The following is a 26,224-nucleotide window of genomic DNA, read 5'->3' as shown; positions in this document are numbered from 1 at the left end:
TCCGGCAAATAGAGCAGCCGAGGCAGAGACTGCTCTAGTGGAATGCGCTCGTACAGTTCGTGATAAAGGCTTGCCAGCCTTGTCATGGCAAAATTGTATCGCATTTGCTACCCATCTAGCTATGGTAGCTCTGGTGACTGCAGTTCCCTGGCAGTTTTGTCCGTAAGCCACAAACAACTGATTTGATCTGCGTATTTCTTTTGTCCGTTGCAAGTAAAACTTGGGCCCTCTTTTTATGTCCAGAGTGTGTATAGTTTTTTCAGCCGGCGTGGCTGGGTTAGGGAAAAAAGTTCTTAGGATCACTGGTTCATTCAAATGGAATTGAGAGGGCACCTTCGGAATAAACTTAGGGTTTGTTCTTAACAACACTGCCTCATTAGAAAAACGTAGGAAAGGATGAGATATAGTGAACGCTTGTATTTCACTAACTCTTCTTGCTGAGGTGAGAGCCACAAGAAGGGCAACTTTCCAGGTTAAGAATTTTAGTTCCGCTTTGTGAATAGGCTCAAATGGTCTCCTCATCAACTGAGAAAATACTAAATTCAGTTGCCACTCTGGGGGTGGAGCCTTATCGGGTGGAACAGTCCTAAACAGGCCTTTCATGAATTCTTTCACTAATCTTGATGACCATAACGATGGGCAGTTGGGCAATCGCCTGTATCTCGAAACAGCAGCAAGGTGAACCCTAACCGGAGAATGTTTAAGACCAGATTTCGCTAAGAAGAGCAAATAAGGTAAGATTTCCTCAGCAGTAGAGCGAAAAGGATCTAAGGATATGCGTCTGCACCATATACAGAAACGCTTCCACTTGAGTTTGTATGTTCTAATGGTGCTGTCAGCTCTCGACTTAGCTATGACTTCTTTACAATCCAGTGCAATGTTTAGGTCTTTAAATTCAAAGAATTCAGGAGCCAAGCATGTAACTGCAGTGTAGCTGGTTCCAGGTGACACGCTCGACCCTTGCTCATGGTTAACAGTGTTGGCGTCGGGAGGAGGCGAATGGGCATCGTTTCTGACAACAGGAGAAGTTCTGAGTACCAGTGTTGCCTGGGCCATCTGGGGGCTATGAGCAGAATGTGACAGCGTTCCCACTTGATCTTAGTGAGGACTCTGGGAATCAGTGGTATGGGGGAAAAGCGTACGCGTAGATCCCTGACCAGCGCATCGAAAGTGCATTCCCTCAAGATCCTGGGAGAGGGAATCTGCTCGCGAAGAATCGGCATTTGGAATTGATCTGGGTCGCAAAGAGATCCAGTTCTGGCTTCCCCATGTCGCAAATATCCTGTCCAGTTGTAATTGTTCCAGCTCCCACTCGTGACAGCTGTCGTTTGCTCTGCTCAGGGCATACGCTAGGGTATTTCTTAAACCTGGAACATGTTCTGCTGTTAAAGAGATCTTGTGGAGCGTTAGCCAGTCCCAAAGTTGTTGGGCATCTTGTAACAGAGAAAGGGACTTGGTTCCTCCCTGTTTGTTGATATAGAACATGCTCGTGGTGTTGTCCGTGTGGACTAGAACCAAGGATCCCTGAATCCGTGGGAGGAAAGCTTGGAGTGAGAGAGATATTGCTTTTAACTCCAATCTGTTTATATGCATTTTGCGCTGAGCTGAGGACCACTTCCCTTGAACTTGAAGGTACTACAAGTGTCTTCCCCAAACTTCCATGAAAGTGTCTGTTGTCACGACGTAGTTTGGAATCACTGGGAGAAAAGAATGCCCCTTGGATAGATTTGAGCCCACCAGAGGAAAGATTATTTTATTAGTGGAGTGATATCTACTACATCGTCGAACGAGCCTTTGGTTTGTATCCACTGGCATTGCAGCTCCACCTGAAGAGGTCTCATGTGTAGCCGAGTCATTGGCACCAGGTCTATTGCCGATGAAAGCATTCCCAGTAGAGATTTGAACACCCTTACAGAAACACACTTTTTTCTGGACAGTCTTAGTGCTAGTGTCTGCAATCGTTGTCTTTCCTGGGAAAGAAAGGCCTTGTTCTGAATTGTGTCCAGAATTGCTCCCAGAAAAAACATTCTCTGGCTTGAAATTAGCGAGGATTTTTGATAGTTTAATGATAGGAACAGAGAAATGCAATCTCTCGTTGCCGCTTCCTCTAGATGAACTGAAGTAATGTTGCGCCACTGGTGAAAATGCCTGGAGAGCTTCGCACCTTTTAAGGGGAAAGGAGCACTCGCTGGTACCCGACTGAACTCATTGCTTGCGGCCGGAGTCGTGGCCTTGGGATGCTGGCTTCCGTCTCTAGCCTTGACGAGAGAAACCAGCCGTAGTTGGTTGGCGGTTATATTGGTTTTGATATCCCTGTCGAAATTGCAGTTGGTAAGACTGATAGTTCTGAACGCTGGTAATTGCCCCTGTAGTTTGAGAAGACTCTGCCTCGAGCTCCCCAAAAGGGAACCTTGCGGTACTGAAGGGTACCTAAAGCCCTAGCTGTGTCTGTATCTTTTTTAATTGTAGTCAAGGCCTCATCAATGTGACTACCAAATAGGCTATCCCCATCATAGGCCATATCCAGAATTTTGGACTGCACTTCCAGGTGGAAACTTGTTGCTTTCAGCCACCCTTGACGCAGTAGGACGGCAGCTCCCGCTAACTGTTTAAAACTGGTAGTGGCAATGTCCATAGCAATGTCAATCAGTTCCGACGCTGCTCTTTCTCCTTCAGTGAGGATTGTGGTAAACTCATCCTTATTTGCTTCTGGGAGGAAGGATTTCATCTCCCCTACATCAGACCATAGCTGTTGATCGTATCTGCTCAAGATTGCTAGAGCATTAGCCGCTCTTACAGAAATAGCCGCCATTGATGAAAATTTCTTTCAGATTGTGTCGAGATGCCTACCATCTTTATCCGGTTGGGAGGTAATAGGAGCAGTCGGATTCTTCGAGCGTCTCTGAGCCGCCTGAGAAATTACTGAATCCGCCTTGGGGTGACCTGTTAGACAGGCAGGAGAGTCCTCAGGAGCTCTATACTTCTTATCCAGTTTCAGCAACACAGGGACCACAGAGGCTGGCGTTTTCATCACCTTCACGCCTTCCTGCCGAATGTGATCGATGATAGGTATGGACCTCACAATATTTCTGGATTGTTCTTTAAAATCATATAAAAAACAGTCTTCCTGATGCACAACTGTTGGCAAGTGGAACCTATTAGAAGCCCTGTCCATGATATTATGGAAACCTCCTATATCCTCAGGAGGTGAATCCGAAGGGCGGGAGGTGGTGGTGGTGGTGTTGGTATCACGTAGTCATCCCAATCATCTGCGGGTGTCGTGGGGTCAGGAATCTCACCCTCTTCCGGCTCCTCTTCAGAGGTAGCAGGGTCCTCTTGTGGAGGCATAGGGATAGTTGGATTTAGCATAACAGGAGGCGGAAGTGGTGGTAAAACTACTGGCTGTGGTGGAGGCACTATAACTTCCTGTTCTTGAGAAGGGAACCTCTTTCTGTAATCTTGCAGCATACTTTGGAGGTCTAATAGTAACGCTGGTGGAAATTGGGCAGGTGGTTGCACAGGGTGCTCAAAGTATCTATATTGCCGGTAGTGAGTAGGAGGGGCTTCATACTGTTGATAGTAGTGCTCCTCCTCACCATAGTCATCGTCCTCCTGACATTTAACATTCAGCTGTGAAGGGCTATAAGTCGCTCCAAATTGACCTTCTTCATCGTCTGTATCTTCCACATCAAGAAGATTGCTGGGGGGCAAAGGTGAAATCTTTGGGGTTTTAAACTCCATGCGCGCCCTCTACAATACCGGCGTTGAAAAGCTGGCATACATAACTGCAGGTGAAATTCTGGTCGTCGACGGATCTGTCGTCGACGGTGGTATTCCTACCGCCGATGAGGTCGTCGACGATGGTATCGTCGTTGACGGTGTCGCTGAGATTGATGGTGTCGTCGGCGATGGCTTTCTCGGCAACGTATAGCTCGTCAACGGTGCGGTCGAAGCTCTCGATTTGGAAGCCTTCGACGACGGAGGTGTCGTCGACAATAAATGCAGTGTCGATGGTATGAAACCCTTGAGACTTGCTGTCGACGAGGTGATCGTTGCCGAAGGTCTGGAAGATGACAGTCGTTGTGGCAAGGTTATTGAACTTGCTGAGGTGGTTTTCTTCCCAGATTTCATCCTAGAAGTCCCTGCTGGCTGAGGGGAGGAAATCCCTGAGGAGACTTTATATTTTTTCTACTGATTAAGGGATTCTTTTGCCATGAGAGAGGTTTTAGGTTGTTTCCTTTTTTTTCTCAGGCTGTCCCTCAGGCGACCTCTGTCTCTTATGAAGAAGCGCCATTCTTCTTTTTTAGGCATAATAAAAGCAGCCCTTCTCTATCCTTCAGAGTTTTAGATGGGAAAGTGCAGCATATCTTACAGGGCCTTGCTTCATGCTTTGGGTAAAGACAATAAATACAGTCTTTGTGGGCACCATCAATGTGAACGTTCTTTTTCCCACAGGACTGGCAAGGCCTGAATAATCCTTTAGAATCCGACCTAAGCTGGCTCTGCTATCATGGAATATAGCGGGTCTATCAAACAAGATAAAGGACCCCATCTTCCGATATTTTATTGAAAAATATGATGTCATCTGTTTTCAAGAGTGTTGGGAACAGGAGGAGATTCATCTTGAAGGGTATCGCACATATTTCTCGACTGCATCTCAGTCAAGGAGGGGTAGATGCTCTGGTGGGCTCTGTACATATATTTCCAATACTGTTAATCTGACCATAAAGCTCCAGACCACCGAGGGGCATAATTTTTATCAGATTCTCTCCCTCTTAATGGGAGGCAAACAACACATTACCCTAGTAAATCTGTATAATAACATTCCAAAGGAAGATCAGAAAAGAGTCCTGGAAGATTTAAATAACTCGTTACGTCTTGGGATAGGCTTGGAGCACAATGATATGTGTATTATATTGACAGGCGATTTTAATTGCCATTTATGCCCCCATAGTAACCTGGGTATATGTGGAATGGTTAATCTAATTGGAGACCCTTGCACTCACTTTGAGCACTCCATGCTGGGAAATCTCCTTAACAGCTTAATTTACGATTGGAATCTGGGTTTTGTAAATGAATTATGTAGCCCACAGGTTAGCTTTCAACCCACTTTTAATGGACGTGGATTGCGGTCTGTTATAGATTATACATTGTTCACTACTAGCTATTGCCATAATGTCCTGTCGTTCAAAACAGAGGACATTGCGATGAGCGACCATTTTCCGATTAGTTCAATTTTTGATATCGGGACAAGCATTGGAACAGCACCTAATACAGTCGAAAATTTATATCGCCATGCAATTTCGTTGGCGAAAATAAATGGTTATGCAATAAAATGGAATAAGGTTGACTCTTCAAATTTTTTGCAAAGCCTAATAATAGACCGATATAGTAATTTTATGACCTGCCTAGAAGAATCTCCTGATCCAAGTGCGGTCATTAGTGCCTTCCAAAAGATCGCAATACAAATTGGTAATAAATTGACAGGAACATCGAGGGAAGGGGAGAGATATAAAGTAGAGGGATGGTTTAACTCAGAGTGCAGTAAAGCACATGCTAATTTGAAGCAGATTTAAAAAAAACACCTAAAAACCAGCAAGATATTAGAGCTGCTAGAACAGCGTATAAAATCACACTACATAAACGGAAATTAGAGATAAAGGAGAATGCATGGGCCACATTATTAAAGGCATCCACCCTGAGAGATAATACTGCTTTGTGGAGAGCAGTAAATGCTCCCTTTTTCGTCGACAGGAAATCTGAACTGATAGAACTTGCTATAGCAGTCTGGGTCGATCATTTTACTGAGCTTTACAAGAAAGATGACTTGCTCAGCCTAGATAACACTTGTCAAAATCAGTCGGCTACTAGCGAGCTTATTCCTTTTGTATGGCTTCCTTTGGAGATTTTCTTTTCTGTCTCCGGGGTGGAATTAGCTCTATTTGAAAGCTCAAAAAATAAAGCCCCAGGACCCGATGGGATTCCTATAGATTTATTTAAGGAAAATACCTCCTTATGGGCCCCGCTTTTGACTAATGTGTTTAATAGTTGTAATAATAAGGGATTTCCATCGACTTGGCAGGAAGCGATAGTAGTCCCTATTTTTAAAAAGGGAGATCGTAATGATCCTAAATGTTATAGGCCCATTTCGCTACTTGATTCTCTGATGAAGGTGGCAGGTACAATCATCTTAAATAGATTGCAAACATGGGCCAAGGACAGCGATGTTCTTTCCAAGTTCCAGTACGGTTTTAAGCAAGGATTAGGTACTGTTGAACAAGGACTTAACCTAGCCATATTAACTGGTAAATATACGGTGGCAAAAAGGGGTAATCTTTTTATGACTTTTGTTGATCTCAGCTCAGCTTTCGATTGCTTGAGTCATGAGGTTTTGTGGGATACTCTAATAGGACTTGGCATTGATTTAAATATCCTTAATTTTATTAAAGAGTTATATAGAGGGACAGGGGCAAAGGTACGTTTTGGAAAAAGAGGAGAATGTACAAATAAATTCCCAATAATGAAAGGCGTTCGGCAGGGCTGTATTTTGGCACCTTTTCTTTTTAACTTATATATAAATGGTGTGGGGGAATTTTTAACAAAGCTTGAAGTAGATTACCCCCAAATTGATGGCACGGCGGTGCCCATTTTATTATACGCAGATGATGCGGTTATCATGGCTAGAACCCAAACAGGTCTTCAAAAGGCGATAACTAGTTTTCAGCTTTCATGGGATCTAGGGGCCTAAAAATTAATATTGGGAAGACTTTTACCATGTGCTGCACATCAAAGAATAAGATTTCCTGTAATATTTTTTTAGAGCAGTCTAAGATAGGACTAACAAGTACTTTTTCTTATTTGGGGATTGTTTTTAATAAAATAGGTACCTGGACAACAGCGGTCAATACCAGGAACCTCGCATTTGTTCGTACAATAGGCGTAGTAAAACAGTTCGCTAATAAATTGGGGGGTAGGCCTGTTCGTATCCTAATGGATATTTACAAGGCTAAATGTGTGTCAACTGCCATATATGGGGCTGGCATTTGGGGTATTGCAGACTGTCGGGAAATAAAAGTAAAAGAATCTTTTCCTGCGTTATCTGTTAGCTGTCCCCAAATCCACCTCCACATACGTTTGCCATAAGGAACTAGATCTGGTTTATATATCAGATTTGATTAAAATTAGTCCTTTATTGTTATGGCACAAGATATGGACCTCGACAGCTACTGCCTTTAATAGAGCTATTTTGTTGGATTGCATCAAACTTGAGAGAGCAAAAAATATTCAGTGGCTCTCATATGTAAAGGATTTTATGACCAATATGGGACACCCTGTATATTTTAGTACTCCCTCCTCGCTATCCTTGATATCCAGAAAGGCATTTAAGGATTGTTGCCTTGTTTTCCTGGAGAATCAACGGTGGCTTGAGGAGAGGAGTAAGGTATCTGTAATGCAACATCATTTACTTTTGCAGGGCTCTGGTCTACAGCTCTATTTATCTCCTGAGCAATCTAGCTACAATAGAATGTTATTAGCTCGATTGAGAACTGGTAGTTATTATAGGTTGCTAACCTTCCCAGATACTAATGATTGGTCGTTAAGCTTAATTAAATGTCCTTGTGATGATCTTTCCACGCAATCAACAATACATAGTGTCTTGTTCTGCAAATTGTATGCGTGGGGGAGGAAGAGATATTTGATTCCCCTTTTAAAGATCTGGGGCTTGAGGCAGTGTAGACCTGCTTATTTAAAACTGCTTTTGTTAGAAGATTAAATGACCATTAACGCTGTATCTAAGTTTTGTAAAATTTGCAATTAGGTGCAGATCTTCTATGGATTAACTTGTAATTTTGTTCTGATTCAGACTGTCCCATTATGATGTACTTAATTTGAAATGTATGTCGATTTCTATCAATGTATTTTATTGTATGTATTTTTACTGTGCTTTTATGATTTTTATAATGAAATCGAATAAAGCTATCTTTGACTTTGATAAAGTATAAGATATACACTTATCTGTAGAACTGAGCCAAGCTCAGGAAGACTCCCTCACACAACGAAGTGCGGTGGAAATCTGAGGGAATCGGCCTCTCTTGGGAAGGTTCTACAGGGTGCTGGTATCTGATTGGTTGTGTTTTTCAGTTTGGTCCTTTTTAACAAAAGGAGACTAATAGGCTATACAATGCATGTTTGCATCTATTAGGCCTATGGTTTTTTACTATTTACTGTTATGTTATTTGTACCGCGGGACTCCCACTATGACGACGGGGAATGATTCAGGCATGTGAATCTATGAAAGATACCCCAATACTGGATAACCTAGTTATTTGCCAGTCCACAAGTTCAAAATCCAGTAAAAAGAGCTTGCATGTATCGTAGAACTTCTTCCTGTCAGCCTGCAGTAGTAAGGAAAGTCCAAGAAGTAGAGCTGTTTCCACATGGGAGAACACCTGCACTACCACTAGGGGCAGGGATTTGACAGTGGGCCTAAAGAAAATGGGGGAAAGAAAATGTTCTCCACTAGACCCCATGTTATGATGCACAGTGGGCATTCCCTGAAAGCTTAGGATTAGTTGAAGCACCAGGAGGAGACACTTGCTTCAAGTGAGTAAGTCCTTTTTTGGGGGGGAGGGGAGGAGAGCATTTTCCTAAGATTGTTTTAAAAACCATACTCTTGAGGGCATTCCAGTTTTGTTACTCAAAAGGAATGCACCGCTTCCCTTTTTGAGGCCAGTCAGGGGAACTAGTGCATAATGTTTAATTTTCATAGATTGCTGTAAGTGTTATCATTTTTTTTAAATACCTAGTGATCCCACCTACCCACCCCATCATATATACTTAATTTTGGTTACAAAGACAGAAAGGCAGCTAATGATCAGTGTCCCGCATAACTATTGAGTCCCACTAGATTAGCCTCATTTTTGTCCACCTATATAGGATGGCTACCAAACAACCCAACATTAGAACAATTTGTAGCTAATGAGAGAGGCAACAGGAAAAAAGCATTAAAGTCAATCAATCCCATTCACAAAGTTGCTCCAAACAGTTTATTTTGAGAAAGCTCTTCATTCGTCATTTCTTCATACCCTAACAGCCAAAAGAGCAGCCTACGTGTTTCACTCAGCAAACATCCAAATATAGCACTCTCCTTGGAAAAAATGCGAATATAGTTGTGTTACTTCTTGCTGTACAGGCCGTTGGATTTTTACTGCTGAGAACTTTAATGAATTAATTCATTATCTGCACTACCAATGCAGCGTGTTGCGACCATCGTGTACTTTGGCTAATACAGCTTTTGAGCGTTACTAGTGTTATATTTTGATGTTTGCTGCATCGCTCATTTGTGATAATTCGGCTACCAATGCATTTCAGTTCTGGAGAAATTGAAAGAAACTGTTTGGAATAATTTTGAATTTGACTGATTCACTTTAATAATTGTCTTTCTGATATGATGCAAATACTTCATTTTGGTGTTACTTAAATCATTACATTGTTTAATATGTAACTAATTTGGTTTGGGAATTGTGTTTTTTCTCGACTTCCCAGTTGATTTGGTATGGTTACTGATGTGACAGATGCATTTTCTGCGGGAAGGCTGATTACCTGTGCCAAAGAACCACTCCGAGTTCCTCAGAAAAACATGCTTTTGCAAGTGCTACACTATTTAACTTTTTGTGTGTGCAGGAAGATGAGATTGTTGTCTCTCTTCCCTAGTTGCTATAAGAATTCGACATGTTTCTTGTAGATCTTAAACTATCACATCCCTTTCTTCAGTCTTACCCCACCAGCTTCTCTCACCAAGTTCTCACCTCAGTGGTCTTCTTCTTACTCCCCTTCTTTTTGCGAAAGACAAGGTGACCATCGGAGAATCCCCCATTTGCCAGCATGCGATGCTTTTGGAACGTCATCTTTAGACCCTCCTCCTAACACAAAGAGACACAAGACGACAGACAGGTGTCCAAAGAACTCAATCAATTTAGAACTGGAATGGTACAATGAGGGTGAGGCTTGAGAGATAACAGGGCCTTTGAGCAAAATAGGAATGGATTCACTGAAAAGGCTTGCCATGCATCTGTAGGCAAATATATGTTAAGCTGGGTCACACTGATGTTTGAGTCTTTCAATCCTGCAGAAAATGATTTAATTGATTACCCTAAGTAATAAGTTACTCACCTTTTGTAATGCACATTCTAGAGTGTACTATCTACCCACTGACTCCTCACCTTGGACGGACTGGATATGAAAAAAGCTCCCAAAACTCCTATGTGCTGATAGGTGGTGCCACAGTCCATTCTTCCTACGCCCTGCCTTGGACATTATGAAACGGATATGCATATAGGAGCCATCCTACATGTCAGTTTTTCTTTAACAAAACAAAACAAAAGTAGTAGTGTTTCCTCCAGGGGAAATATCCGCACATTCACTAGGTATATTGTATCATAGCAGTATTTGTCATGAAAAGACAAAAACACATTAAGCAAGCGGGTGCTAAATCAGCCTCCAACACCTACTACCTAAAGGTGTTGCATAGCACAAACAAATGTGCAACAAATAGAAAAGGCGAAAGAAGCTATTACAGCACACCATTAAATCTTATCAATGTCCATAACCGTAATGGTAAAGTATAGAAACCCTTATGTACGTCTCCATATAGTGAGAACGACAAAACAAATTGCAGCAATATTAATCAGCTAAAGACATCCAATGAGGTCAATGTTCAAGCTTTCTTGCATCCTTTATTGATATCCAAAATTACTTTAAAATTCCCAGCACACGATTAACCGACACGTGTTTCGTCTGTTCATCAGACTTTTTCAAGGCATTCCACAAGTCATTAAGAAAACTGGGATTAGAGAGTTAAAGTACGTCCTCCCACTGTAATCAGATGGCAGAAAACCAAGTGTGGATGTCGTCTTGTGAGGGTCAGCTCTAGCAAAGTAACGACAGGGCGATCCTGGCATCCAACATAAACTAGCAGTGCTTGAGCAAAGCAAAGTCGTCCCAAGGCAACAATAAAGTCAAAAGAGTCAGAAAAATGGTGTATCAAAGATAATACTTCGTCGTTATGTTGCCATAGAATGCAGTGAAATAATGCACACTGGGGTGTCTGAGTGACACGCTCTCTGTAGCAATTACGACCATCAATAAAGCACCTCCAAAATATATACTACTCCTCTAAACACAAATATATTCTGGTGATCGTAAACGGTGAAAACTTTCAATATAAGGGATGACAGTCTCTCCCTTGAACCACCGAGACACAACCCTGGTACGTTGCCACCTCTAATGTCCCAATGCAAGCGGCTACATGCACGCGTCGCGACAATCACAAACCTGATTTGCATATAGGAGCCATCCTACATATCAGTTTTTCTTCGCACCCTCAGATGCGGAAACGTGACTGACTAGTGAAACAGAGAGTGAGCTACAGAACAGGTAGACAGGCGGTGAGGAATCTGCATGTAGATAATATCCACCAAAAGGACAATTCTACTTACCCAGTATGCATCTGTTCTTGGCATATAGAGCTGTAGAGTCTATAGCAATTATCTTTCAAAGCGGTGGCTAACCTGTATCTGTTTGAAATAGAGTATGTAAAACTGCCTGGACCACTCTAGCTTGTTGTCTTGCTAACATATCTACACAATAGTGTTTTGTGAATGTGTGAGGTGTAGACCATTTTGCAGCTTTGCATATGTCATTTATGGGTATATTTCCTAAGAATGCCATAGAAACACCTAGTTTGAGTGTAGAGTGTGCTCTAGGGGGGACTGCTAACATTCGTTTTGCTTGCGCATAGCATATTTGAATACACTTGACTAGCCACCTTGCAATTCCTGATTTTGATATGGGATTGTCCCTGTGTGGTGGAGCAAAAGCGCCAGAAAGTTGACTTGTGTTACGAAAAGATTTTGTCCTTTCTATATAATACAGCAATACTCTTTTTACATCTAATGTGTGTAGGGCATGTTCTGCCACAGAATCTGGTTGAGGAAAGAACACAGGTAACTCAACAGATTGATTGATAGGAAAAGCAGAAATGACTTTAGGAAGGAATTTAGGATTAGTCCGTAGAACCCCTTTATTTTGGTGCATTTGTAAAAAAAGGTTCTTAATGCCCGACGCTCACCCACTCTTCTGAGTGATGTGATAGCCACGAGGAAAGCAGTTTTCCATTTGAGAATTGCAGTTCACATTTGTGCAATGGCTCAAAGGTTGAACCCATTAGTCTGGTGAGAACAATGTTGAGATTCCATACTGGAGCAGGTGGACAGTTCGGGGGAATGACTCATGAGTCCCTCTATAAAGGCTTTGATAACAGGCACTCTAAAAAGAGTTAATGATGTCTATTCTGGAGGTATGCAGCTATTGCAGCCACGTGTACGCGTGCGGAAGTGTACGCTTGTCACAACCATGCAGAGGTAGCTGGGTGGGACCTGTGTATGTTTGGTTGAATGGAATTGGGCGAGTGTATGGGGACTACATCTACCAGAACACCTAGGGGAGTGGAACACTTGCTGGTACCAATCATGAGGCTTTATTAACCCAACCTGCGAATGGCCAGGTTCTTGTCAACTTCTGCACGTCAGTATGCAGAGAGAGCCTCCTTCGTAGTCCGCGCTGGAGCGCATTTGCTTTCTTTATCTTTTTGAGTGCACCACGTAGGTGCTCGTTTATTGTGGGAGCCGCTGAATGGCTCAACTCCGGCTGCCTGGGGTTTCATGTTTCACCGCGCTGGAGGGCATGGTATCTTTCACCGCACTGATGCACGTTTAACGAGGGTGCCACTGAAAGACTCAACTCAGGCTGCCTGGGGTTTCGTGATTCACAAGGAATCTTTCACAGCACTGGCGTGCGAGTAGTGACAGAGACCTTTATTTTTCTAATTTCTTCCAAGCACCTAAGGATGTAATCGAGTACGGCGGTTGCGCAGGAGCGCTACCCCCTTTTGATCGTCTATAATTACCACAGATGAAAAGAAGCATTTTCATCCAAGGATTAACGCTGTACACAAGGCTGTTTAGAAGAAGAGTGTTCATCTTGTGACTAGAGCAGAACGTTGGGAATGCTCTAGAACTAAGTCCAGCTAAGTACTTTGTGTGCAATTTCATTTCTTTGGTATATTTTTGGTGTTTTGCTTGTTTTACCTAAGGATGATTGCGGCAGTGTGGAAGTAAGTGAACTCACACATTCATTGTTATTTACGCATCATTACACGTATTGTTGTTCTTGTGTCTTACTACAGGGAACACGAGGATAGACATCTGGAGGAGAGAGGCTAGGACTGACCTCCTACAAATCCAGGACACATCTCATCGTGTGTTTACCACTTTCTCACCTTTTTTGTTTCTTCTGTCCCTTTTTTCCCTTTTCCCTGAAATTTTGTTTTCCGTTGAGTGACAGCTATGTACTCTCGAGACATTCCATGATGGGGATAGGGAGAGGGTTAAAAAGCCTCGTACATCGCCCCTGCTGTATCCGGTGCTCAAGGTTAGTGAATTTCCAGTCTGTGTCCTGACAGATTGACAAGCCCACGTAAACCTACGGCCTGGGCGATGGATACCAATACTGTGCTCTTATCAGTATTGGAGTCCATGACCTTTTTGAGGATGGAGGTAGATGCTTTTCGTGGGGAGAACCTAGAGTTGAGAAACAAGATGGGGACTGTGAGAAGAGAAGTAGCCAGATTGTCACGTAAATACCATACTAGCAATAGAGGAGGTTCTTATATAAAAGTCTGGGCGTTACCACCAACCTCCCCCATATACACACATGACACTAGGCTTTTAAATCAAGCTCAAGGAGGGGGAAATCCTGGTTCAGGGACTTTCGCTACCTCATTAGCGAACACTTCACAAACAGGTCCCTCATCTATTCAAATGATTCAGCCCATGCAGTTGCCTTTGGCCCCTCCTGAACGATTTTTTGGAGATCCTAAGAAGTTTGGAATATTCCTTGGACAGTGTAAACCCGCAGTGTTTCCCACAGACCAAGCAAAAATAGCTTTTATACTTTCCTACTTAGGGGGTAATGCAGCTAGCTGGTCCTTCCCGCTGATAGAAAGAGACGATCCTATCCTGTACAATTTTTCGGACTTCTGCATTGAAATGCGTAAGCTGTTAGAACTAATTTCCCTTAATCAGGGATCACAAGACTTACTTGCATATATCATCACCAGAAAACTTCCTTGTTTTATCAGGGTCTGAGAAGGGAACTAAAGGATGTATTAGCTCAAGTGGTACAGATGCCACACAACTGCGACAAATTAATAGCTTTCACAGTACAGTTGGAACATAGACTCCAGGAACGAAAAGGAGACCAGTCTAGAACTGAAGTTCGTTATTACGCTCCTCGCCCTAAGCCGGTGCTTGAAGAGCACCCCCATGCCAATGATGAAACCGAACCCATGCAAATCAGCGGAATCAGGGGGCCCAGCAGCCGGGAAGACGGACACAGAGGCTATGCATGTACTGCGGAAAGCCTGGACACAATATCAAGGAGTGCAAGGCCCAAACTAAGCCCGGAGACACAGTCAACCCAAGAACAAGAAGCATACCGGTAGTAGAGAACACACCCGAGAACTCTGGAAACTGACATACTCAAACACGATCGAGACCCCTTGTTTAAGTATGAAAAAAGTTGAGGTCTCTTCAGCGGTGGCCAATACAGTCCAAACATCAGTGGCCCATATGAACGAATGTGTTAGGCTGTAGTTGTCATCAAGTGAGCTAGTAGTAGTACATGCCTTGTTGGATTCGGGGCCACTGGCAACTTTATCGATCAGAAGAATTCCAAGGAAATAGGAGTGTCTTGTATACAAAAGAAAATCCCTGAACCAGTAAAGGCTGTGGATGGTACAGCGTTGACATCAGCACCTGTACGTTATCACAGACTCCTTATAAAGATGCAAGTAGGAGAAGAACACTTTGAATATATACAGTTTGATTTAATTGATGCCCCCCATTACAAACTTATATTGGGAATGCCATGGCTAACTCATCATGATCCCAGAGTGCATTGGGCTGCACGTACTGTTATAATGGACTCTTCTTTTTGTAAAGACAACTGCACTAGAGAAAAAGTACAACACCCAAGAACTGTTAAGAGTCCTGCTTGTCTTCTCTCCATTGGTTGCAACGCCAAAATGTTGTGTTGTGTCTGATGCACAAGTTACTTACCTTTGGTAACGATATATCTGACCTTGTCAGTGCCGGTCGCTCAACCCGCCGCGTGGCTCCTCCCGAGGTCACCCGGTCCCCCTGCCGTCACCGCCTGCTCGTTGCCGCCTTGCCTCCGCTGTGCCCCTGACTGCGTTTGGATCCCTGTGCCTGCATCTCACGGTCCCTGCGCCTGTTTCTCCCTGCACTTCTGCTGTGCTGCGTTTGTATCCCTGTGTTTTGCCCGCTGTCCCCCTGACTCCGTTATTGTGCTGCGCCCCTGATTGTCCGCCGTTTAGCCCCCTGCCTTTGTTTGTATCTTAGCCCCCTAGCGCTTCAGCCGCTGCTCCACCCCGCTCCCTGCTGCTGCTCCCCCGCAGCCCCGCCCCCTCGACATCTGGTCCCTCTCCCATTCGCCACCCCGCTCCCACCTCCCAGCTGCTCCTCCCTCCCACTGGAAACTTAAGGACTCGGCCGTGCGACGGGGAGCTGTGACCAGCCTGACCTAGTCATTCCCGGTCGCTCAACCCGCCGTGTGGCTCCTCCCGAGGTCACCCGGTCCCCCTGCCGTCACCGCCTGCTCGTTGCCGCCTTGCCTCCGCTGTGCCCCTGACTGCGTTTGGATCCCTGCGCCTGCATCTCCCGGTCCCTGCGCCTGTTTCTCCCTGCACTTCTGCTGTGCTGCGATTGTATCCCTGTGTTTTGCCCGCTGTCCCCCTGATTCCGTTATTATGCTGCGCCCCTGATTGTCCGCCGTTTAGCCCCCTGCCTTTGTTTGTATCTTAGCCCCCTAGCGCTTCAGCCGCTGCTCCACCCCGCTCCCTGCCGCTGCTCCCCCGCAGCCCCGCCCCCTCGACATCTGGTCCCTCTCCCATTCGCCACCCCGCTCCCACCTCCCAGCTGCTCCTCCCTCGCTCAGCCCCCCCCACTCTCCATTATGGCAGAGTCCACACGTACGCGCAGCGGGCGCGCCAATGGTGCGCCGAAGGCGCGCCAAAGGCAAGCCCGTCTGCGCCTGGACCACGCCCAGTGCCAGACCCCCTGGCCCCCGCAGATGCCAGCCCACCCGCCGGACTTACGACGCCGCCACCCTCAACGCACTCAACACCGGCCGGACCCCCGGCTGCTACCGAGCCACCCCAAGACGCACCCATGGCCCCTTCGCCTGCCAATCCTGCAAGTTTTCCTGCTTCCGGACCGGTACCGCACCAGCCAAGCCGAGCACCTGCAGCAACCACCTGAAGTGCATCCTGCTCAACACCCGCTCCGTCCACAGACACGCCGTGGAACTCTGGAACCTGCTCGACACCACATCTCCAGACGTCGCCTTCCTCACGGAAACATGGTTGAACGCCTCCTCAGCGCCCGACATCGCCATCGCAGACGGATACAATCTCACCCGCAGGGACCGCGTCAACCAGACAGGAGGAGGCATCGCCATCGTCCACAAGAACACCATCCGCATCACGACCGACTCCGACGACACCCTCTCAGCCGCCGAACATCTTCACTTCCAGATACACACCGACCCGAAGACCACCCCCAGGACCCCGCACACAATTCAGCGAAGACATCACAGACTTCATCAGCCCACACGCCCTCCCCTCCGCCGACTACATCCTCCTAGGGGACCTCAACTTCCACCTGGAGAACAACAACGACAACAACACCACCACCCTGCTGGACAATCTCGCCAACCTCGGACTCAAGCAACTAGTGAACACCCCCACCCACTACGCCGGACACACGCTTGACCCAGTCTTCTCCTTCAGCAAGTACATCTCCTTCAGCCACTCCACCGGACTCCACTGGACAGACCACAGCTGCGTCCACTTCAGCTTCAGAAAGACCACGACTCACCACCACCCGAAACAGGTTCCCCTTAGGAGCTGGAACAAGATCACCACCAACCAGCTCACCACATCACTGAGCCAGAACCCGCCCGCCAGTTCAACGAACCCCAACCAAGCAGCCGACAACCTCACACAGTGGATCACCAACTGCGCTGACTACCTTGCACCTCTGAAAAACCATCCCAGCAGGCCCGGCAGCAAGAAAGCCTCCTGGTTCAACGACGACCTCAAGAACTCCAAGAAGAACTGCCGCACCCTCGAGAAAGCCTGGCGAAAAAACCCAACTACAGACAACATGACCGCCCTCAAGCACGCCACCCACAAACACCACCAGCTGATCCACACCACCAAGAAGACAGCATTCAAGGAACGACTCGACAACAACGCACACAACAGCAAGGAACTCTTCAGCATTGTCAAAGAGCTCTCCAACCCCAGCACCGGAAACAACGACATCACTCCCTCTCAAGACCTCTGCGACTCACTCGCCTCGTTCTTCCACAGCAAGATCGCCGGCATACACAACAGCTTCTGCGCACAGACCATGCACCCAACCACCGAACCGACACCCCCACCACCACCCTCCGCGCCTGGACCCCGATCAGCACCGAAGACACCATCCACACGATGAACACCATCCACTCCGGATCACCAACCGACCCATGCCCCCACCACGTCTTCAACAAGGCCAACTCCGTCATCGCACCCCAACTCCGGGACATCATCAACTGCTCCTTCAGCACCGCCACCTTCCCGGAGAGCTGGAAGCATGCCGAACTCAGCGCCCTCCTGAAGAAACCATCAGCGGACCCCACCGACCTCAAGAACTACCGCCCCATCTCGCTCCTCCCCTTTCCTGCCAAAGTCATCGAGAAGACCGCCAACAGACAGCTTGCCACCTTCCTCGAGACGAACGGATCCCTCGACCACTTGCAGTCCGGCTTCCGTGCCAACCACAGCACCGAGACCGCCCTCATCGCAGCCACTGACGACATCCGAGCCCTGCTCGACAACGGGGAAACAGCGGCACTCATCCTCCTGGACCTCTCCACAGCGTTCGATACTGTCTGCCACCGCACCCTAGTGCAGCGCCTCAGCAACATCGGAATCCAAGAGAAGGCACTAGAGTGGTTCATCTCATTCCTCACCGGAACAACCCAGAGAGTCCGCCTCCCCCGTTCAGATCCAAGGCCAACAAAGTCATCTGCGGCGTACCACAAGGATCATCACTCAGCCCCACCCTCTTCAACGTCTACATGAGCCCCCTCGCAGCCATCGCACGCCAACACAACCTCAACATCATCTCCTACGCCGACGACACCCAGCTGATCCTCTCCCTCACAAACGACCCAGCCACCGCCAGAACTAACCTACACCAAGGGATGAAAGACGTAGCCGAGTGGATGATGAACAGCCGCCTGAAACTGAACTCAGACAAAACGGAAGTCCTCATCCTGGGATCATCACCCTCTGCCTGGGACGACTCCTGGTGGCCCCCTGGGCTTCATCCTGGACTCCTCCCTATCGATGACCAGACAAGTCAACGCCGTCTCATCATCATGCTTCAACATCCTACGCATGCTTCCGATGAATCCCCACCGAAACCAGGAAGACGGTCACACAGGCACTCGTCACCAGCCGACTGGACTACGGAAACACCCTCTACACGGGAACCACAGCCAAACTCCAGAAAAGACTCCAACGCATCCAGAACGCCTCCGCACGACTCATCCTGGACATCCCCCGACACAGCCACTTCTCCGGACACCTGAGAGACCTTCACTGGCTCCCCGTCAGCAAGAGAATCACGTTCCGACTCCTCACCCACGCACACAGGGCCCTCCACGACCTGGGCTCCAAGTACCTCAACAACCGCCTGACCTTCTACACTCCCACCCGCCAGCTACGATCGACCAGCCACGCCCTCGCCGCCGTTCCACGCATTCGCAGATCCACCATAGGAGGAAGATCCTTCTCCTACCTGGCAGCCAAGACATGGAACTCCCTCCCTATACACCTCCGTCTGACCCAAGACCACCTCACCTTCAGGAAGCAACTCAAGACCTGGCTGTTCGAGCAGTAGCGGACCCCCCTCCCCCAAGCGCCTTGAGACCCTCTGGGTGAGTAGCGCGCTATACAAATTTCTTGATTGATTGATTGATCTGTAAGAAACATTAGTAGTGATAGATCCTTTACCTTAGAATTACCCCCAGGCGTCAGACTGGATCCGGAAAGTTTTCGTGCGGCTCCGCATGCGTCAATGGCGTCGTCGGCGCCAGAATGACGTCGCTGGAGCTACTTAGACGCGCCCATGTGCGCTGACGTCAGTTCTGTACACGACTTTCCGGGCCAGTAACACAGAGCCATGCAAGAAACTGACCACTGGTGCCATGAAACTAGGGCCCTCAAAGGGATAACCTTAACCCTAGAAATCAGTTCGCAGAACGGGGAGGATGGGTGGGGCAGTAAGGAATCTATCACTACTAATATATAGTTACCGAAGGTAAGTATCTTGTGCATCTGAAAGAAACACGTAGTGATAGATTCCTTACCTTAGGATAGATACCCCAGCAATACCAACCCCAGTGGTGGGTCTGCGAACCAAGATAACACCAGAAAATCCTGGAAAACAGAACGGCCACAGAAGCAGTCTCTCCGTACTTGGCTGTCCAGGCAGTAATGCTTAGTAAACGTGTGCAGCGAGGCCCACGTAGCTGCCTGACAGATGTCATGTAAGGGAACTCCCCGTCCCAACAGAGTAGTGGCTGCTGTCGCCCTGCTAGAATGGGCGCGCAGCCCCACCGCAGAACTGATGCCATTGCGCGTTCTCTTCTGTGGCGAATAGATCTAACCAAGGCTCTCCCCACTGCTGAAAGAGACCTTGCGCCACGTCCGAGTTCAGACGCCATTCGTGATCCATCATGCACCAGCGGCTGAGTTCGTCCACCCTGGCATTCAGAGAACCTGCCAAGTGTTGAATCACCAGGGAAATGCCCTGATGTTCCAGCCATGTCCAGAGGTGCAGACCCTCCTGACATAGGGTCCACGACCACACCCCCCACTGTTTGTTGCAGTACCACATGGCGGTGGTGTGGTCTGTGAACACCTGCACTACTCTCCCCTTGACAGAGGGAAGGAATGCCTTCAGTGCAAGTCAGATCGCCTGAAGCTCCAGAAGATTGATACGGAGCCGGGACTCTGCTGGAGACCAGAGTCCTCTGATCTCCGCCTCTCCCACGTGGCCGCCCCAGCCCAGAAGGGACGCATCCGTCACAACTGTGTGTTCCGGTTGGGGAAGGGAGAGGGATCTGCCATTGACCCAATCGCGATTTGTGAGCCACCACTGCAATTGTCGTGCAGTGCCCTCCATGATCTGGACATGATCGGACACGTTGCCCTGATGATGTGCCCACTGGAACTTCAGGTCCCACTGCAGAGCCTGCATATGCTATCTGGCATGATCCACCAACAGGATGCAGGAGGCCATCAGGCCCAGTAGCCGGAGGGTCATCCTGACCGAAACCCGGGATAGAGGCTGAAAGATCGGAATCATCACCTGACTATTCCGGACTCGCTGCTCGGGAGGATAAACCCGAAACTGTGCCAAGTCCCGAACCGCTCCGATGAAGAGGAGCTTCTGAGAGGGAATCAGGTGCGACTTCGGCACGTTGATGGAGAACTCCAGCAAATGCAGGAGGTCGGCCGTAGTCTGGAGGTGGGAGACGACTGCCTGGGGCGAGCCCGCCTTCAACGACCAGTCGTCGAGATAGGGGGAAGACTGGAACCCCTGATCGACACAGATGAGCTGCGACCACTGCCATCACTTTCGTGAACACCCGAGGGGTGCTGATAAAGCCAAAGGGGAGCACGGTGAACTGAAAGTGCTCGTGGCCTACCGTGAACCGCAGGTAAAGCCGGTGGGCCGGCAGGACGGGGATATGAAAGTAAGCGTCCTGCAAGTCCAACGCTACCATCCAGTCTTGCGGGTCTAGGGCAGACAAGACCTGAGCAAGTGTGAGCATCTTGAACTTCTCCTTCCGGAGGAAGCGATTGACGTTCCGGAGGTCTAAGATAGGATGCAGGCCCTTGTCTTTCTTGGGGACCAGAAATTAGTGGGAATAACAACCACGACCTACTTCTGGCCCAGGAACGCGCTCTATGGCCCCCTTGGCCAAGAGGGCCGTGACTTCCTGTTGAAGAAGCGCAAGATGGTCCCCCGACATGCGGTGGTACTGAGGTGGCCAGGCTGGAGGGGAAGTCTCGAAGAGGAGGGAATAGCCCCTTCGGACAATTTGCAGCACCCACTTGTACAAGGTGATGTTGCACCAGTGGGGGAGAAGATGGTGAATCCTGCCGCCCACTGGCATTGGATGGGCCTGAAAGGTCGGACTAGAAAGGCTTTGCAGTGGATGCTGCGGGGGTGGAGGTTGACTGACCCACCCGCTGGCCCCCAGAACCACCTCAACGGTTCCCTCGTCCGCGCTGAGGATGTTGCTGCACAGGCCTGTGGCTCTGGAACAAATGTGTTGGGGCACCACTTCCGTGGCCACGAAAGGAGCGGAAAGCGGAGGAGGGCGAGTGGCCGACAGGCCCAAGGACTTGGCCGTAGCCCGCGAGTCCTAACAACGCTCCAACGCACTATCCGCCTTATTGCCAAAAAGGCGAATGCCATGAAAGACCATGTCCATCAAAGTGTTCTGGACAGCCCCTGAGAAGCCAGTTGTCCTCAGCCAGGCGTGGCGTGGAAGCGCCACCGTCGTGGAAATCGCCCTGCCCAGCGAGTAGGCGGCATCAAGCCCACAACGAATAGTGAACTTTGCTGCATCTCTCCCAGCTGCAATAGCTTGGGAGAGCACTGTCCGAGCCTCCTCCGGACAGTTGGGCAGCACCTGCGCAACCGTATCCCACAGAGTGGGAATAACGGCCCAAGAGGCATGCGGTGTTCACCGACCGCAGCCCTAAGCTGGCAGAAGAAAACAGCTTCTTGCCAAGCTGCTCCAGCTTCTTGGATTCCCTATCCGGGGGTGCGGAATGGAATGCGCTTTGGGAAGCCGAGGCTTGGACAACTAAGCCCTCGGGAGTGGGGTGTTGGGAGAGAAAGAGGGGGTCGCCCGGAGCCGGGCAATGGCGGCGGGCCACGTTCCTGTCCACAGGAACCCCTGTGTTGGGATTGGACCAAGTGCCCAAAAGGACTTCAGAAAGTGTGTCATTAAAAGGCAGCAAGGGCTTCGAAGAGGTTGCCGCCGGCTGAAGCACTTCTGTCAGGAGGCTAGTCCTGCCGGCCACCGTAGGGAGTTCGAGGTAGAGGGCCTCGGCTGCCCTACGTACTACCACTGGGTAACTGGCTCCCTCCTCCGTAGCCATGGTAGAAGGAGACAGCATGCCAAGGTAAGGTGAGGTGTCAAGACCACTGGCCCCCCACAAATCCTTTGCCCAATCCGGATCATAATCACAATGTTGTGTTAGAGGGTCCTCAGACCCCTCCAAGGCCTCCCCTTCCTCCGAAGTCTGCGAAACAGGCTGAAAATAAGGAGGACGGACATAGGGGAAAAAGGGCCCCATCGGCATCGGGATCGGCGTCGATCTGGCACCGTGTCCGGGAAAGGGCTGAAACTGGGGAAGATGTCGTCCCGAGGAGCGGGCGACGTCGGAGGTGGTGCCGGTGGGGTCAACGATGGTGGAGGTGTTACAAGGTCAACCGGCGTCGACTGGGGTCCGATCCCGGATCCCGGGGGGTCCTGTGGCACAGGAGCCGCTGGCGATGCCGAGGCCGGAGCTGCCGGCGATGGAAGGACAGGACCCCCGTTTGGGCCCACAGGGCCCGTAGGCGCACCGGCGGGGCCAGACGGCCCAAAGAGTCGGGCATGGCAGCAAGAAAATCTTGCACTTGAGCAGGCGTTGCCGACGGACCCGTAAGGGGTGGGTAGGCTGGCGGCAACGTCGCAGGCTCCGTTGGAGCCGTGGGGGTGGCACCACCCGCACCCTCAGCCGCGTCGGGCGAGGGTAAGTCGAAGACATTTCTTCGACTTCTTTTTGGAATACTTCGACTTACCTGACCCAGAGTGCGAAGACGTAGATCCAGAGGAACAATGGTGACATCTCCGCGACCAGTCCCTCGACCTCCCACAGGACCGGGACTTTAAACAGCGCGGAGCGACTGCCGGACTTCCAGCAACTTTCGGGACCGCTCCCGCAAAGTTTTCGGCGCCATGGCCCGGCAGTCGGGCACGACTTGGAGTCGTGGTCGCGCCACAGGCAATAGAGACACAAGCGGTGTGGGTCCGTTACCGACATCATGCGGTGACATTCTTTTTTTTTTTTTAAAACACTTTTTATTGACATTTCAAAAACATATGAAAAATCGTCAGCATTGTATATTCATTCAACATCTGATAGAATAATGCAGTGACATGACAGTAGCCTTGACCACTTCTCCGCATCAGTGCCCCATCAAGGACACCGATATTATCTAGCACTCCATAATCCCTCCCCCTGACTCCCTCAGTCACTTACTTCTGAGTCTGAGTTTTCCTTCGGAGGTTCGCATATATTCCCTCAGTAGGTGTTCCACCCCCCCATATCCGAGTCCATTTTTTGGGGCATCCTCTATGTACATATACTGCCTTTTCAGCGATCATTGTGGTATCCATGTCCTTACACCACTGGGGGAGGGCAGGGGGTTGTCGGGATCCCCATCTCTGTGCTATGTTTCGCTTTGCCATCATCATGCCCAATGTTACCCATGTTTGTGCCGTATGGTTAAGATCTGTGGGTTCCCATATGTTAAGGAGGCATCTCTTTGGTTCTGGGAGAGTCGTGATTTTCGTAACCTGAGAGAGTGTACGTATTATCGCCCTCCAATACCGGACAATTACGGGACACATCCAGAGGGTGTGAAAGAGAGTCCCTTCTTCTCCACACTGTCTAAGACATAGCGGCGAATCTGTCCACTTGAGTTTATGAAGGAGTGTTCGGGTATAGTAAGTGCGATGTAGCATTTTTAGTTGTAACAGTTTGAGTTTTGATGGTATCGCTACCTCCCTGGGGGACGAAAGTGCTTCCTGCCATTCTGTTTCGTCGAGTTCTTCTATTTCTGTTTCCCATTTAGATGTAAGGGCTTTTAGAGGGTCTGGCTGATTATTTATTATTTTCCGACATGTTTGAGATATGGCTTTTTTGTTAAGATGGTCTGTGAGGAGTCTATCTTCCAACGGTGAGGATTCCGCAAGCTGTGTGCCCGGTGCGATCTCGGCCAGGAGTGCGTGCCTGATTTGCAGGTAGCGAAATCTTTCGGTGTTTGCCAGATCGTATGTAATCTGTAATTGAGCAAATGTGACTATCTCCCCCTTCTTCCAGAGATCACAGACCCGCGAGATCCCTATCAGATCCCATTGCCGAAATCCCTTAGTATTGCGCATCATACCCAGTCTTTTCGTGTCCCATAATGGCATAGCCTGTGTTACCTTTCCCTCCCACCCTAACGCTCGTTGTGCCTCAAACCAGACTTGTATAGTATGCGCCGTCGGGCCCGTGAGGTTATGTCTCCTGATCTTGTTATACAACGCCCCCATAACCCCACCCACACCCAGTAGCTGTCGATCCATACGATACGCTGGGTCATCACAAGGTACGTGAAGCCATTGGTTTATAACTATGAGCTGTGAGGCCCAATATTATATTTTTATGTTGGGGAGGGCGATGCCTCCATCATACCAGCTTCTTGTTAATTTATGGAGTGCTACCTGTGATGTTTTTCCCTCCCATAATAGACTGGTCACTTCAGCGTTTATTGCGGTAAAGTATGTGGGGGAGACTGGGAAGGGCGTGTTCTGTAGTACATATAGAAATCTACGGAGTGCCATCATTTTAAAGAGGGCCGCTCTTCCCAGCAGCGTCAGTGGTAGGGAACGCCAATGCTTGACGTCACGTCGAAACCGTGCTAGGGGTTGTGTGAGGTTTTCTGCGATGAATTGTGTTCTATCAGCTGTCACATATATCCCTAAATACTTGAAACCACCATCCGCTATCTGTAGCATACACCCCCTTGGAAGCCGTGGTGGGGAACCCTGGAGTATATAGAGGTGTGACTTTGCCCAGTTGATGGTATATCTGGAAACCTGACCATATGACGTACATATGTCTAGGAGACAGTGGATTGAGCGCACCGGAGATGCTAAGTATAGCAGGATATCATCCGCGTAGGGAGATGCGGTCTTCCCATCCCCTTGCCCATTTCAGGCCATGGATAACCGGATCTTGGCGTATCCAGGCCGCCAATGGTTCTAATACCAGCGCAAAAAGAAGTGGTGAGAGGGGGCATCCTTGTCATGTCCCCCTTCCCAGCGGAAAGGTGGTCGATATATGGCCGTTTACTACAACCTGCGCCAGTGGTTGTGTGTAAAGCAGCTTGATCCAGGCGCAGATCTTGGGACCAATTCCCAGGTGTCGAAGGACTGCAAATAGGAAGGGCCATTCCACCAAATCAAATGCCATTCTAGCATCTAGTGATAGAATGACGGCCTCTTCCTCTATAGTGGAGCGGCGCGCGATGACACCATGTAGCCACCGCAGATTAAGGGCGGTATTACGATTTGGCATAAATCCGGATTGGTCCGGGTGTACTACTGTGGCTAGGTATGGCTGCAGCCTAGTTGCCAACACTTTTGCCAGGATCTTTGCCTCAGCATTGATCAAGGAGATCGGTCTATAGGATACGCATTTGTGCGGTGGTTTGTGGGGTTTATGAATGGCCACTATAGTGGCCAGTCTCTGATCTCTGGGTAGGATCCCTTTCTCTAACCTGTCAGTGTACACATTTAGTAGATGTGGTACAATCTGCGTTGTTGCTTTTTTATATAGCTCCACCGGTATTCCATTTGGCCCCATTGCTTTCCCCGTGTGGAGTGCGGCTATCGCAAATGTTAGTTCTTCAGGAGCCAGATCTTTTTCGAGGGTTGCCACCGCGGCTGAGGCTAGTGTGGGCATAGCTATATCTTTGAGGAAGTCCAGATTGTCCGCTATGGTGTTTGTGGCCTCCGGGGTATATATTTTTCTGTAATGCACCGCGAACGCCTCTGCAATCCGCTGAGGTTCCGCCGTGAAAGTACCATCTTCCAATTGGATTTGTGCCACCCATCTATTAGCCCGTTCCTTTTGTTCTAGCCATGCTAATAATTTACCCGCTTTATCACCTAATTCGTATATAGTGTGCTG

At 48.5% G+C, this 26,224-nt stretch overlaps 1 protein-coding gene across 3 annotated transcripts in view; it reads right to left on the bottom strand.

The window, feature by feature from the left end:
* The window catches only part of LOC146871825 (ATP-dependent chromatin remodeler CHD8-like), a 3,469,548-nt gene that overhangs the window by 194,414 nt on the left and 3,248,910 nt on the right, over window positions 1–26,224 (bottom strand). For all 3 annotated transcript variants that reach the window (XM_085651762.1, XM_085651758.1, XM_085651757.1), the window contains one exon: window positions 9,810–9,923. In XM_085651762.1, the coding sequence (XP_085507888.1) occupies window positions 9,810–9,923 (114 nt within the window). The remainder of the gene's footprint in view (window positions 1–9,809; window positions 9,924–26,224) is intronic.

Source organism: Triturus cristatus, chromosome 1_1 (genome assembly GCF_964204655.1).
Source record: "Triturus cristatus chromosome 1_1, aTriCri1.1, whole genome shotgun sequence".
NCBI lineage: Eukaryota > Metazoa > Chordata > Amphibia > Caudata > Salamandridae > Triturus > Triturus cristatus.
Note: the sequence above shows the minus strand (reverse complement) of the source record. Positions and strands in the feature narration are given on the sequence as shown.